General features: G+C 37.7%; 1 protein-coding gene across 3 annotated transcripts; it reads left to right on the top strand.

Moving 5' to 3' along the window:
• The first annotated feature begins 2,862 nt into the window (after positions 1 to 2,862).
• On the top strand, positions 2,863 to 13,478 carry LOC147557578 (RAF-like serine/threonine-protein kinase 24). 3 transcript variants are annotated; one of them, XM_086658386.1, is made up of 9 exons: positions 2,863 to 3,005; positions 4,478 to 7,505; positions 7,611 to 7,682; positions 9,714 to 9,866; positions 10,997 to 11,160; positions 11,251 to 11,398; positions 11,530 to 11,652; positions 12,086 to 12,173; positions 13,072 to 13,478. In XM_086658386.1, the coding sequence occupies exons 2-9, from the start codon at positions 4,752 to 4,754 to the stop codon at positions 13,254 to 13,256; spliced, it is 3,687 nt and encodes a 1,228-aa protein (XP_086514512.1). In that variant the 5' UTR covers positions 2,863 to 3,005; positions 4,478 to 4,751; the 3' UTR covers positions 13,257 to 13,478. The 3 variants fall into 3 exon arrangements, with proteins under 3 accessions (XP_086514512.1, XP_086514513.1, XP_086514514.1); XM_086658387.1 differs by lacking the exon at positions 2,863 to 3,005 and adding an exon at positions 3,767 to 3,832; XM_086658388.1 differs by lacking the exon at positions 2,863 to 3,005 and adding an exon at positions 3,860 to 3,912 and having other exon boundaries at positions 4,026 to 7,505.
• Positions 13,479 to 16,585: the final 3,107 nt, after the last annotated feature.

The raw sequence follows: 16,585 nt of genomic DNA, 5'->3' as shown, positions 1-16,585 counted from the left end.
CCTTCACCACCACCACCACCATACCTTCACCGCCCCCATACATTCACCACCACGGTACCTTTATCACCACCACCACGGTACCTTTATCACCACCACCACCTACATATCTTATCCACCACCTTTACCAACATCACCATACCACCACCACCACCATAACTCTGTCACTATCGTTCACGTACCTTATCCACCACCACTGCATTTCCACCATCACCACCACCGTACTTTCACCACCACCATTGCCACTAGGGGCGAGATTTCTACCCGGAAGCCCGTCACCCGTTATGGGAGCCCGGAGTCCGAACCTACCCGTGGACGCCCATGCCCGAGATGGGCATACCCCGCCCGACCCGAAGAAATATAACGGGCGGGCTCGGGTGAGGAGGCTTACCCGCGCAACCGCCCGAGCCCGAGACCACATGTTATACCCGAGGGGCGCCCGAAGCTTTATCACTTAAAATTAATAATAATGGACTTCACAAAGCCCATTACAAGATACAAAATTCATGAATTTTTCGCCCAAACAACTTATATGTACTCAGGTAGGCATCATTGTGAATCTTTAAGCCTAGGAGCTGGGGAATGTTGGCTTTATTATCACAACCTCAAAGAAGTTTTATCAGTGGTCTCCAATGTGGGACTATATTCTTAAGTCCATAGAAAATTTATACTCCACGTAGTTTAGTCCCACATTGCTCATTTACTAATGAGAAAGCTATAGCAAGCTTTGATAAATGATGAGAGGTAAGAGTTGAAGTTCACACTTCTCATACTTAGTCCCACATCATTCATTTACTAATGAGCAAAGCTATTTGGAAGCTTTTATAAGTGATGTGAAGTGAGTAGCATTGTCATGGATCTCTAACATGTGAAAGGCTCAAGTTAAAGCATCACCCGATGCCCGACCCGCCCGATCCCGAAAGACCCGAGCTTCTACATGAGCGTGGGCGGGCTTTGATCAGTGAGAAAATAAAAAAAATACCTGCCCGATTTACCCGAGTGTCCGAGTGGTCAAGTAGAATAGTTACCCGACCCGCCCGAACCCGAGACTAAGTTACCTGTGGGTACCCATACCCGCCCGATTCCCACCCCTATTTGCCACCATCGTATCTCCGCCACCACCCATACCTCCACCACAACCACCACCTCTGCCATCATCATACCTCTACCACCACCACCATCAAACCTCAACCACCACCACACCCCATAACCATACCTTCATCGCACCACCACTATCACCAATATGACCACTACTTCGTATACGAGAGTAATTGTAGAAATCATAAACAAATTCAATTAAAATCAAGTATCTTTATCAGAAATAAAAATAAAATTCTCAAAAGTAAATTGAGTTAACAAATTAACATTTTGACTTTTTTTACTTATAAGTAACATTTTTGCGAAATATATTTTTGAAACTTCTATTACAAGCAAAACTTCTACTTTTAGTTGCCAAACGACACCTAAGTGTTAGAGATTGAGTGTCCTATACTCCCATTGGAGATGCTATAACAGAGTAATTATATTTATTTACAATCTATTATATAAAATAAGATGTTGAGTGCTGACTGGGACAAACCAAAGACAAACAAAAAGACAAACCAAAGATAAATCTAGCCGTTCGTTATCCCATGATAAATCTTGACCCTCTATCGAAATGATTCTCCATTGTCACATTTCAGTTATAAATTTCATTAGTAACAACTTTTACTTCACCATTATTTTTTACACCATAAATGGAGAAAATAATTAATACTAGGATTTACTCCTATTTCTTCAGTTACAAATCACATTAGTAACAACAACTTTTACTCCACCATTATTTTTTACACCATCGATGGAGAAAATAATTAATACCAGGATTAAATCCTATTTCAATTGAAAAACAATCACAACAAATGGTCTACCATCAAGCTAAATTATGTTTCAATTTTCTTTCAATTGTAGATTTACAGATATCATCACAAAGACCAAATTGATTTCTGTTATCAAACTCTATAGGTAATATCTAGCTCATTCTCTAATTGTGTTATGTTACTTTTGTTTTGCACTCAACATCCTATTTTATATAATAGGTAATATTCTGGTTCTATCTCCAACCTAATATATTTTTCATAATTCAAGCTGTTTACTTGGAATACATTTATGTTTAGAGGAAGAGATGTCTCATTTACATCCGAATTCGATTTCTCAAGAGAGTTTGATGTATTTGGGTAAGTTAAAATTGAGGAAATTTAATATTTGAGACTCCTAATTATATCTATTTTCCATTCAGATTTATTCTATGTCCGAAAAAAATTGAACATTAATATCTCATATTAAGAATTTCTAACACGTATTTATAATTTTTCAGTGTTGGCTCAAGAGTTTTACTTCTACTATACACTTTTCATTATATTATGCTTATGATTAATACACACAGAGGTTTGGTTCATTTTTACGATGTATCTTATCAAAAGAGGCTTGCTATAATCTCGAAAAAACAAGTATGGTTTATTTCCTGTAATTTTTCCTACTATTTTTTTCCCCATGTCAGATACCAGATCCTCTTAATTTATTATGTATATGCCTCTCTATAGTGACATAACTTAGTAATTAGAAGATACATTTAGATATTGAGAAATGATAATACATCATTATGATTAACTTTCTATTATCTAAATGTAAAAAGTTTTTATTCCTAACATTTTTTTAATCCCCGACATAAGTTTATTACCTTTCTTTCTTCTTTTGTTACGCCATTAGTCCATAATTTTATCTCAATCCACCACTTGCTTACTTACATAAATTTCACAAAAAAAATGTTCGTGCTATACCTAGTAACGTTAAAAGAGAAGAAACAAATAGCCGTCTTTTCTGTCTGAAAAATTTTAGAAATGAGAAAAAGAAGGAGATCTTTCTTCCATTAGCGAGATTCTTCCTTTCAGATTTCAAACAGATTCTTCAGGTGGATATACCTCATTCGTTATACTGTCAAGCTTCCACTAATATCACACTGCCCTCCTTAGGTATGTTTTGTTTAGATCAAAATTGAGGTTTTTAATTTCCGCCGATTTGATTCCCGATCTGCTAAACTAATATCGAATCTGATATGATATTATGTATTTTGTGAGTTCTGATTTATTTTAATCCTGATTGCATCTTTAGATTTGACCTTTCTGTAGTTGTTGTCTAGCCCTAATTTGAGGAGTTTTGAGTTATTCGAGAGGTCAAAGAGATGGGGAAAATATTAGGTTAACACTTGATCTGTGATATAGTTGGTTCCATTTTTAGTTACCAATAATATAGGGGGCGTGAAGTTTCCCTGACTAGGGTTTGGTAAAGGTGGAACTTTGAGATAGTTTGTTTAATCGAGTTAGGGTACATACTATTACTTCTAGGGTGATGAACTGTGATGGTGAATTGTCAATATGAAAGCTTTCAAATTGTAAAGCTAAGCTAGAGGAAGTTCAGATTCTGCATATTAATAAGTGAATTTCCTAATAATCTTACGAATATTATATTGGAGAATATGCAGGGGAAAGTTTATACAAGAAATTAGGTTAGTCCTTTTTGCATTTTGATCGTGTTCAATGATCTTTAGACTATCTTTGGTTTCTCAACACCTTCACAGATATTCCTCTACTTAGACGGCAGTACATAAAGTTTACCATAATACTATGCTGATATTTCTTTTTCTTGTTTACTTTTGCAATTTTATTAGTAATATAAATATTTTGTTATTTATTCTATAGTAGTTTGTAAAGATCGATTTTTCCCTACAGATGATCTTTTAATGCTAGAAAAAACTTCTTTGCTTTTCTGTTGTTGGAGTTATTGGGTATTATCTATGTTGGTAAGTTTATATCATTTATTTCATTAGTTGCGAAGTAGTGCACCAGCAAAGTCAAGTATTTACCAGACTCTATTGAATTGGCACCTTATATCAGCATATCCTTAGGTTTGAGAAATGAGGGTCTAGGTAGTATTTCACATGGCATCATAATTTTTCGCATTTTTCGCCATACATGAAGTGTACGGCATTGAAGTCTATTATTGCTGGTCGCAAAGGGGGAGCGCGAGGTTGATAGGACCACCATCCATGGAGTGTACGTCATCGAAGTGTGTGATTGTTCCCCATGTTATGAAATTCGGCCTCGAAATGTGCCTTAAGGCGAGGTTGTATGTTTTCACCTCGAGTCCTAAGCATCTACAGAAAAAAAAGAATACAACATAAGAAGTGACAACATTTCTAATCATTGTTTGTCAATTATTTAAGTCTTTATATTTATGTAGCTAAGTGACAAAGACTAGTGAACATAACAAGTGAAAAATAATGTATTATGTTATATCTTTACATAAATGCGGTATCATTTTGTTTTAATTATTTCTACGAGAAATGATTTATTTGGTGCCTGCTGATACTTCTAGAATATCGGTAATACTGTTGTCTTTGTTACTTGATCTTCCTAGACATGATATTTCTTGGGTACTTTTTCAGTTTCATGCACCCTTGAAGGTTATTGAGTTGTTGGAGGGATTAGTGATTGGCCAAACTTGCTTCAAAAGAGAGTACTTGTGCTATCCGAGTAGTGTTCTCAACCGGAAAGAGAAAGCTCATTTCTTCTCTCAGACGCCTTGTTGAGAAACCTAACCGTCGTATATTGAAGATGTCATCAATCAGCAAACTTTTTGCTAGTCGCATCCTGGAATTGTCTCCACAAATATGAATGTGATTACCAGTTCTGTGAGGGGATAAATCAGGCAAAGGCTTGATGGAGCAGTCAAAAAGCTACGAACGTCTCCATAACAATGCTGTAGAAGCTAGAAATGAGCGATTGGACTCTTCAAGTCAGAGGGTTGTTCAGGATCCTTCAAGTTCCATAAATACAAATATCAGACCACCAGATTTCAGTGTAACAGTTGGAGCTAAACCTGTGAACTTTTCCATTCAGACAGGTGAGGAGTTTGCTTTTGAATTTATGAGAGAACGTGTAAATTCCGGAAAGCCCTTGACTCCACATGCTGCTAGTGATCCCACTGGCTATATGGATCTGAAAGGCATTCTAGGTATTAGTCATACAGGATCCGAAAGTGGTTCAGATATTTCAATGCTTTCATCAGTTGGAAGAGTACCCTTGGAGGATTTTGGGAGAAAGGACTCTAGAAATGACAACAGATACGAGTCTATCCGACCAGGCCCTCGTACAATATCACACAATGGTAGTAGTCGAGGAGTTCCTCATGGATATGCCTCTTCAGGAGCATCTGATAGCTCCTCAACAAGGATTAAGTTCCTGTGCAGCTTTGGTGGTAAAATCTTGCCACGACCTAGCGATGGAAAGCTTAGGTATGTTGGAGGTGAAACTCGTATTATTCGGATAAACAAGGACATTTCCTTGCAGGAACTTATGCAGAAAACATTGTCTGTGTATAACCAGTCTCATACTATCAAATACCAGCTCCCTGGCGAGGATCTTGATGCATTGGTTTCTGTCTCTTCTGATGAGGATCTTCAGAATATGATGGAGGAATGTAACTTCTCGGATGACGGGGAGAAATCTAAAAAGCCTAGGATGTTTCTGGTCTCCTTGAGTGATTTAGAAGACCCTCATTTTGGTCTGGGAAGTAGAAATGAGGATTCTGAAATACAATATGTCGTTGCCGTTAATGGCATGGACCTGGGAACAAGAAAGAACTCAAGTGGCCTTTTAGCAAGCACTTCAGGAAACGATCTTGATCAGTTATTCAGTCTCAATACCGAAACAGAGATATCTAGAGCTGCAGCAGGTTTGGCTCATGCTAGCTCTGCACCTGTAGCAGGTACTCAGGTGCATCCTCTCCCTAATCAATCATCTCAGCCACTGCAAACAAGTATTTCTGCTGCTCATGAAGACCATCTGCACTCTTATAACGGTCAAGTATTGCAACATGTACAAGCAGCACACCATCCATTCTCTGCTATCAATGTAGACGGTAGGTTTTTGATTCCATCCACAGCGCCACTGCATTATGGAGAAAATATCCATTCCTCCAATTCTGTACCTTTTGGGACACCAATTCAAGTTGTTGCCCATGGACACCCGCCACCGCAACAAGGGCATGCCTATGGTGGCTTCCAAGTACACGATTCTGAAGTTTTAGTGACCGAAGCAGAACCCTTTGATAGCAAGTCAGATCAAAGGTATTCTACCGAAAATGATTTTTCTTCAACACAATATGATGGCTCTACCCATCAAAACTTTCAAAAGGAAGGCCCATTACTGACAGGTAGAGGAGCGCCATATTTGGCTCCAAAAGAAAACGTGATCCAGCAAAATATTGTACAGAGTTCAGTTTTGACAGAAGCAGATAAAACTTATAATGAACACGACGGCGGAGCATTTACACTAGGATATGCTGAATCTGAGGCAGATTCTACTGAATTTAGCTCTCCTATGCTTCCTCCAAGTGTCTTCCATTCTGAGAGAATATATTACAAGCCGGCAGAGTCGGAGTTACATAATCGATTAACAAAGTCAGACGATTCGTTTGGCTCTCAATTTCTGACATCGCAGACACGTTCTGGATTGGTGCAGCAGGAAGCCCTCACTGAACCACCACTTCATGCAAATCCGCCAACTGTTGAAGAAGGATTAATGGAATTTGAAAAGTATAAAGAGTTCGCTGGTACAAGCAGTCAAACGAGGCAGTTTGATCCCAAGTCACAGACTCAGAAACCAGAGTTAAAGCATCTGCTACCTACTCAACTAGACGACAAAGACGCTCTTAAACAGCAAGATGAATACTCAAAAGATGGTGAAAGTGCAGCAGTCAGAAGTAACCATAAAGCTGATGGTTCAGATACAGTTGGGTCAGAATATCCGTCTGCAGGGAAAGGATCTTCTGTTAAGCTCCAGGAAGAGGCTGCCTCTAAGCCTCCCAAGGCTGCCAAGCCTTTCAAAGTTAATAATGCTGTCGGAGACAAAGATCCTGCTGGTTGGACTGGAACCTCAGCTAGACCTGTTTCTCAAGCAGAACGAACTGCTACTGTCAATACAAAGGAACATGGAGACATTCTTATTGATATCAATGATCGCTTCCCCCGTGATTTTCTTTCTGATGTATTTTCCAAGGCAAGAAACGCCGAGGATGCTTCTGGTATTAGTTCCTTTTACAACGATGGAACTGGATTGAGCTTGGACATGGAGAACCCCGAGCCTAAACGTTGGTCATTCTTCCAAAAATTGGCACAGGGTGAGTTTGCTAGAAAAGATGTTTCTCTGATGGACCAGGACTTCGGATTTTCATCTTCGCTTACTAACATTATCGAAGAGCTCCCTGGAGCCAACCAACCGCCTCCAAAGACTGATGAAGTAGGCTTTCATGGGGAAATTGAACGAGACTCCACAAATGTCATAGGAGCTGATACTATGGATTCAAGATCTGGTTACAGTCCTTCCCAGGTCAAGGACAGTGAAAATCCACATTATGATGACACGTCTTTCTCAAAAGCAGAGAACAGCCCAGGAATTCCGGATACAGATGAGGTACCCTTTTTGTCTTCTTTGAAGTGTTTTTTTCTTCACCAGATGCTGTTCTTTACAAACTTTCCTGTAGCAAAATATTGTTTTCTTACGTGTTTGATACTTCAGGCAGAAATTGGTAATATTGGCGGAAGCCTCTTCGAATCTTCTTTGGCAGATATTGATTTCACTACCTTGCAGGTATGTCTGATAGTCTTGCAATATGTTTTTTTCTTTCTAATGAAAGGTCTTGCAGTATGTTGTTTACAAATTGATATTAGACACATGACACATGCATGCGTATGTCCTGTACGGGTTGGTTCATAGCGTTTCTGTATGTAAGGTGCATTGCTTGTCGTGAGTTCCAAGTTACCTCTTTTTGAAAATAAGGCAATTAACCATTTTGCCTATCCCAAGGCACGTTATCTAAAATTCCTAGTCTAATTCCATTTTTTATCTGAAAATACAAAGTGCTAACTATACACATCAGAGCATGTAACTTCAATATGTTTCAAGTGAGGTTTAAATCTCTTTTAGTATAAATCTGGGTCCCAAGAAGTGTTTCCTAGAAACATTTAGGTTAGTATCAAATAGTTACAAATATACTTAAATGCTGGAAATATTATGCAAATGATATAATTAGTATCGCCATTTTTTTAAGATGCTCTACTGTGTTTTTTCTTGTCTTTTAGGCATCATAGGGTTACACTGTTTAACATATTTTCACGGTCAATATATTAAAATAACCTCAAGTATATGGGTTGGGTTTGTACGTAGTAGTATTTCAGTGTCAGTACCACTAGCCATTGTCACTGCTGCGTATTTAACAATCAAACAATGAAACGCAAAACAAAAGCCCCCGCTGAACAATGGCAAGTCATTTCCTTCTCTGAATCTGCTTTTGGTTGTTGTTACCTTCCCTTTTTTGACAGGGAGTTTATGCGACTCTAATACAATGAGGTCTTGTTTTTGACTTGTTAGTCACTTGAGACTTTATATTATTGTATTTGAGTAAAAATAAAATGTGATGTTTTTTATTTTTTATTAATAATATGTGGTCTTGTTTTTCTTTGAAAATTGGTAGTCAGCCTTTTATGCCTTTAGGCGTAAAACCTTTTTGGGGCGTTGGCCCCACCAATCACCATCAACTTTGTGTACTTTTAGTTGTAAAGATGAATCAAATAATTTCACTTGTTACATATTATTCGTGAACTCTATTGTGATAAAGAAATGGAAGTGATCTCATTTTGCTTAATTATTTTTTTCTCCTCTTTTTGTTTGACTCCCTATTAATTGATGTAGGACAAGAACGGGGAAAGGGGATTGATTGAAGACAAGAAAATTATTAAATAATAGATAAGTCCTGGTATCACATTAGTTCAATCTAGCAATCCACCTAGACGCCTTAGGTATCACACTAGTGGTAGGTTAACTAGTAGTAGTAGAATCTAGGAATCACTCGTAGATGCATTAAGCGTCACACCTAAGGCTAGGTTTGCATCACACAATCTAGTAGCTGATTACTTCTTCAAATATCTATATTTTCTCTGAACATCAGAAATACTACACTTATATAGACATAATACTAACCCTTGATATCGCAACTATATTTACTTTCAGACTTAGGAATTGACTAGTAGTAGTAGAATCTGCTACATTAAGCGTCACGCCTAAGGCTAGGTTTGCATCACACAAACTAGTAGCTGATTACTTCTTCAAATATCTATATTTTCTCTGAATATCAGAAATACTACACTTATATGGACATAATACCAACCCTTGATATTGCAACTATATTTACTTTCAGACTTGGGAATTGACTAAACTCTTAAAACTATACAAGACTTTAAAGTCTGAGTACCCTAATTAAATACTTTTGACTATACTTAACCACCCTAATTAATATTATATAAATTTTTGAAGTTCCCTATAGACCAATCTGGATTAGACACATTATTCGAGGTTCCAAGTGAGCCCTTCATCTAGGACGTGCCAAATCAGAATGTGGGCCCTGCAATCCTTCTTTTGAGTTCTCTTAGTTGTAAACCCTATTAATGGTTGTTGCTGCCATCCATATCTATCACTTATGTTGGTAAACTCCGTCATTTTATGCAAGTAATGCTGTTATGACGTTTGACATAGGTTTGCTTAACTGCAGTCTTTTCACTTCCTTGCTACCATATATTTGAGTGTGGCCTTGAACTTTTGTTCATCTCGATTAATTTTTAACAGATCATAAAGAATGAAGATCTTGAAGAGTTGAGAGAACTCGGTTCGGGTACATTTGGTACTGTCTATCATGGAAAGTGGAGGGGAACAGATGTTGCAATTAAACGAATTAAGAAGAGTTGTTTTACCGGTCGATCGTCTGAGCAAGAGAGACTGGTAAGGTTTTTGACAAATAGGATTAATTAATCAATTAAATTGTCTTCACTTGTTAGTAGATAATCCGCAGACTTTTCACGTGTTGCAACTCAGAAGAATGGATCACCAAGCTACTGTCTGATTTCACAATTCTGTTACTTTTGTTTTTTTTTACTTCATTTACAGTATTTGACTATGGTCTTATTTTCTAAGTTTTATGAAGAGAGTTAAAGATTCTAATATATTTCAGGGTGTCCATCTCTCAGATTTAATGCTTCTTTGAGTGAAAAGTTATTTTCTAGCTTTTAATCCTTGAAAATGATGTGATTATCGGTCTTTGGTTATTTCATATATCCACAGTTTGCGGAGAAAAACATTTTTCTTACTTTATATATCAAGTTGCTAACATTCTATTTTCTTAAAAGCAACAACTGTTATTCTTAACATATATATATGTATGTGAATGTATATGTAAAGAAATATAAATGCAAAAATGGCCCTAAAATCCATTGGGTGTCACAAAAGGGACAATTAGTCCTGACTCAACAAAAAATAGGCAATTAGTCCAAAAGTTTTCTGGACTAATCTTACAGTTAGGCAAAATTATTGTGGAAAAAAACTATAATTGACGGGAGTCCAAAATTGACTTTTTACTGACCGAAGTCCTCCGCTTGTGAAATCCCGTGAATTCTCATATATCTCAAATATGCTTATATGCATTATGATTCTTCCCAATGATTTATGAACTGCCTTATTTCAGACCTTTTTATGAGCACTCGTAATGTGTTATGAACATGACATGTAATTTTCCTTCTGATCCCCTTATCAGCCTAACTAGAAATGTTATTTTTTTTGTTTCTTCAGGTCATAATATCTGACCTATGCAACATGGCTACCCTTAGTAGTATATTTTGCTGTGTCGGATATGCAGATACTAGTACAAGACAATCGCAGACAGTCTCACTACAGCTTCTAATTTTGTATGAACTTTCTCGCGATCACGTTAGGACTAGAAAATACCATATAGCTCTAGGCTAATGTCTTTTGGATATCAATAGGTGTCTGTGTGCCAATTTCAGATATCAATAGTAGTAGAGATGTATATGGATATTCTTACCAGTGTCCGTGTTATATTACCTTTCTGTTTCCAGACCGTGGAGTTCTGGAGAGAAGCTGATATCCTCTCAAAGCTTCACCATCCAAATGTTGTGGCTTTCTATGGTGTAGTTCAAGATGGTCCAGGAGGGACAATGGCAACATTAACAGAATTCATGGTGAATGGTTCTCTGAGGCATGTTTTAGTACGTCAGGAGAGGTATATTTGGTTGACGATTATCTTATTAAATCATTATTTCCACTTCAGTTCCTTTAATCTTGCTACAATTCTTGTTGTTATAAAATTCAGGCATCTTGACCGTCGCAAGAGGCTGATAATTGCAATGGATGCCGCTTTTGGAATGGAGTATTTGCATTCTAAGAACATTGTCCATTTTGATTTGAAGTGTGATAACTTGCTGGTGAACCTTAGAGATCCTTCAAGACCTATTTGCAAGGTAATTATTTCCATGCTATTCATTTAATTTATGAAATCTTCTCAAAGATTTTGTTTTACATTGTCGGTGGTCTTCAGTTACTGTTCTAAGCTTGATACTGTAAGAGATAACCAAGATATGTTATCGAACAGGTTGGCGATTTTGGGCTGTCAAAAATAAAGAGAAATACCCTGGTTACTGGTGGTGTGCGGGGGACACTGCCATGGATGGCTCCAGAGTTATTAAATGGCAGTAGTAGCAAAGTTTCTGAGAAGGTACGCTATTCCTACTTCAAATGAAATTATGTAGTTAATTTGCATAGAAGAGCCTTTTCCATCCTCTTGTATATAAACTATAGTACTTCAGTATTTGAAATTTTGGATGTTTGAAGTAGCGTGGAATTTGTTGGGCCATGAAATTATGAAGTCATTATTTTTTATGTCTAGAGAGTCGAGGCTGTATTGGGTCTTCCCGACTATTTGATATTTCTGACTGTGGTAGCTGATAATCCAATTGACTCATATTATGGCAAAATTTCTCGTTTCTTATAGCTCACTACTTATACATGGTAATTACAAACTAGGCTTTTTTTTCCACTATTGTTGATTTACCTCAGATCACTCTAACCACCTCAAATTTTTCCGTATGCGGTAAGCCCCGAAATATGTTCTTCACCTATTATCATTTAACAGTGTTTATTGATGTTAGGTTGATGTATTCTCCTTCGGAATTGTGTTGTGGGAGATTCTCACAGGTGAAGAACCTTATGCTAACATGCATTACGGTGCCATTATAGGTATGTTATGAACTTCAAGCTTGAGTACTTTCTGATCTTTCATAAAAGCTATATTAGGAGCCTATATAACTGATCTCTAACTGTACTTTCAGACACTGACTTCTGGGCTGGACCCTGTTATTTCTCTAATACAATCAATAAAATAAAAGAAATACAGCCGTGAACTGAGGAGTGAAATTTAATTCTGTAATTGTACAATATGCTTTAAATTCAGGATTCTTTCCCTTGGAGAAGCAGAATAAACTTTAACAACGTGAATATCTACATATTTACGAGACCTCGAGACGAGGGAGTTGCACATAATAACAGGTTCGCTGTAAATGGGTGCGAAGAGTCAGTATACTATAGATGGTTTCTTTTGGTGGTGGGAGAAGGGATGTCAAGGTTTGGGTTGTGTTTACTTCAATAAAACCCACTCCCAGTATGGCCCAATGTTAGGTGGTACCGCCGTACCGGTACACTACCATGTTAGTATTGGGTATGCTAGGGTATCCTTCTTCGGTACGCCATTTTCGAGCGTAGTACGTTTTGGACTATTTTCCTAGACAATATATACTTATCGTGCATTTATAATAGATGCACTTACTCTCAGACATCCTATCTCCATAAAACTTACAATCTAACAAGTTAATTGAAGAAACATCTTGTAGTTAACTACTCAACTAGTCGAGTTTATAGATATTTACAAAGACTTCGGGTTAATTAAGACTAAAAATTCTAGTACGCTCATTTTGGGTTACTGCATTGCAAAACCCACCCAAAAAGGGTACGGGAAATTGGGTACGCAGTCTGCAAGGTGGGGGAGGAGAAAATTTGGTAATGTTGGTGTTGTTTTGCTATTAATACTTATTTACCCTAAAGTGCTCATGAAGGCTAGTCTTCTTCCGTTTTCGTGCAGGTGGTATCGTGAGTAACACGTTGAGGCCACGAGTTCCAGACTTCTGCGACCCTGACTGGAGAAATCTAATGGAAGAATGCTGGGCCCCTGACCCTGTGGCTCGTCCATCGTTTACGGAAATAGCAAGTCGATTACGCGTAATGTCTGCAGCTACTGCTCAAACTAAACCTCAACCAGCCAAATGATGATGATTTGGTGAACACCTGACATTTCTTTTTATATTCCTTGATTATTAATTAAGATAATTACTATTACTTGTAAGATCTCAAATGATGTTAGAGTGTGTTATATATTTAATTAAATTATAGATGGTGTGGAATGTTCAGAGTACTGAATAAATCCTGTTTTGATAGTTCAGATTTAGGACTAAAAATAATAAAATATATACAAGTTGCTGTTATCTACAAGGAAAGCCTAAAGTTGGTAGTTGTATTTTGATCTATTCTTCTCTAGAAAAAAAGGAAGTCATGGTTTATCTATTGCACCTCAAATAAACCCTGTCAAAGCTTTTCTTGCGAGCTGCATTCAATATTAGGACTTGGGCAATCTCAATGCCGGGTTGGGAGGAAAGTTATTTTGGTCATATTTTGGATGCGTCGTCGATACGCTCACCAGTTGACGGGGAACGACGGTGTCCGTCTAGAAATATATAAGCGGTTTTCAAGTAAACGGGGGTGGAAGCCCACTCGGTTACATCAAAAACTTCGACAAGAATCATAAATCAATGGAAGGTGCTATTGTTTGCTCCAACTCCGAAATTTTCTGGTTAGTTTAGTTTCTACTCTGATCTTTCCACGATATTGATCATTATCCTCCAATAATAAGTAACAGACTTTAGAATCATCGGAAACATTAGACTTGTATTTAACCAGGTTTCAAAACTGCAACCCTCGGATCCTTGGTTGAAGTGTAAAGTTGTGTTTGTTTGTTTGTTTGATATTTCAGATTTTGAACCTGAATAGGAATCTATTTAGGTTTTAGAAGTTCGGTTTTCTTAGGAAAATCTGAAATGTTGATTGAATCAAGTCCTCCTTGTCTTAATGGGCTGAAAATAGCTGTTTTTCAAACTTCAAAACAAGTCTAAAACAAATGTACAATATTTGAAATGTGTTAAATGACACTCGTGCCCCCGTAAATTAGAAATAACATCGCCACCACGAGAAATAGATTGCTACCAGCACCAGAAACCGACTGCTACCTTAGTACCACCATTGCACTAGCAAGGGCCATCGTGTTTGAACCCTTGACAGATTGTGTTCGCCAAATCCGGCGAGGCTTTAACTTTGTCAATCTGTTAGAGAGAGAATGACTGAACCTCGTCGGACCTCCATTGTCGGATCTTCTGTTAGAAAGAATGAGACTAGGAGAGACAGAGGCTGAGAGACGAAACCCTTGTCCAATCTCGCAAGTGTTTAACTTTGTCGATTTGTTACATAGAGATAGGGACTGAGATAGAGAGAGATTGGACCACGTTCAACCTCCCTCTTCGGACCTTCTGTTAGAGAGAGAGTATACAGGGAGATAGAAAGAGAGGAAGGATTTCAGGTTTTCTATTGTGTACAGTTTCAAATTAATATCTGATTTGCAACAAAAAATGGTTTTGTTGTTCTTTTCTATATAATTTTTTTAAACTTTTTTGAATTTGAAGGTCATCAGCATTTATGTAGTGTCCCATGTGTTATTCTTTTTTAATATTGGATTTGCAACAAAAATTTTAAATTTTTTAAATTTTTGTTATTCTTACAACAAAAAAATAAAAAGACTTCCGAGGTGTGGAAATGAAAATCCACGCCTGTATCACCACCTCGACTATGGCAGTTCTCATTGACGGTCGTCCGAGCCCAACTTTTAATGTGAGCAGAGGGATTCGCCAAGGAGACCCTTTGTCCCCCTTGCTTTTCACCCTAGCGATGGAAGGCCTCAGTAGGCTTCTTGAAGCTAACGGAAGCAATAACCCATTCATAGGTTTCAAGATTTCTAAATCTGATCTCACTATTAAACATCTTCTCTTTGCGGATGACTGTATCATTTTTTGCCTAAATTCTTTAGAGAATATCTCTAACTTGAAGCACATTCTCAATACTTTCAGTTCGACCTCGGGACAGATGATTAATTTTGACAAATCCACAATCTTTTTCTCTAAGAACACTCATCCCAAATTTAAACGCATTATCATTATGAACCTGAAAGTGCATCAGTCTTCCGCTCTAGATAAATATCTGGGCACTCACCTTTTTATTGGAGCTAACAAAAAACAGACTTTCTCCTCTCTTACCAATCAAATCCAGAATAAACTCTCCAAATGGCAGACAAATCTTCTTTCTCAAGCTGGCCGCTCCGTTGTAATCTCCACAATCGCAACGGTTGTTCCCCGATACCAAATGCAATGCTTCGGCATTCCCAAGGGTGTGAGTAGTCGCATTGAAGCCCTTCAAAGAGCCTTCTACTGGGGAAAACCCAAATCCATCTACACTATTCATTGGTCTTCTATATGCCTCCCTCGGAAACTAGGAGGATTAGGATTTCATCTTCGGGAGCTCGATAATCAAGCTTTCCTTAGCAAACTTGTCTGGCGTCTCATCAATAATCCTGACTCGCCTTGGGCCAGACTACTCAAAGCGAAACATTTCCCTAAGGAGCCTAAGCCCCGGGCAGCTAAATCTAACCATAAAGTGCCCAATCTCATCTTCTGGGATGTTAACAAAGGTACAAACATAAATATTTGGCATGACTACTGGATTCCGGACCATCCTCCACCATTGATTAACATTAATAATAGTCCGCTATCCATGGTGGCACAACTAATTAATAATAACGATTGGAATATGAATATTATATCTCAATGTTTTAATAGTGATGTATGCAATGCTATCTTAAGCATAACCTTACAGATTCAGCAGGATGATAAACCTAGATGGGCACTAACCAAATCAGGTAAATTTTCAGTCAGATCTATGTACTATAATTTGCGAACATCCAGATACCCCTATGAAACGATTGAATGGAATTTTATCTGGGACATCACCACAACACCAAGAATTAAACTATTTCTTTGGAAATGTTGTACGAATAGCTTATCAGTCAGAAACAAAATTGGGAAATATATTGGTAACCAAAATGATTGCCCATTCTGTGGCGAGAAAGAAACGATGACTCATGTGTTACTCCACTGTTGTTTTGCTAGATCCATTTGGTTTCATTTTAATATTATTACAGATGACATAACCAGTATACTGGATTGGATACTACTTGGGAAGGAAATGGGGGAAGATAGGAATGTTTTGTTCGCAACGATCCTGTGGAATATTTGGAAAGCTAGATGTGACAAATGTTTTTCTTCATAGGTACAAAATCCAAAGCAAACTATTAACAAAATTCTAAGCACTTCGACCAGTTTGTATGGTAAAGGTGGTACAAAGAGCAAAGAGAAAGAAACTCAATGGATTCCTCCAACCCCCCTCCCCCCCGCCCCCCTTATGTGAAAATCAATGTGGATGCTTCATTCACACCCCTC

The sequence above is a fragment of the Eschscholzia californica genome, unplaced genomic scaffold, assembly GCF_041429995.1.
Source record: "Eschscholzia californica isolate CP2 unplaced genomic scaffold, dmEscCali1.0.p SCAF_2, whole genome shotgun sequence".
NCBI classification, from domain to species: Eukaryota; Viridiplantae; Streptophyta; class Magnoliopsida; order Ranunculales; family Papaveraceae; genus Eschscholzia; species Eschscholzia californica.
Note: the sequence above shows the minus strand (reverse complement) of the source record. Positions and strands in the feature narration are given on the sequence as shown.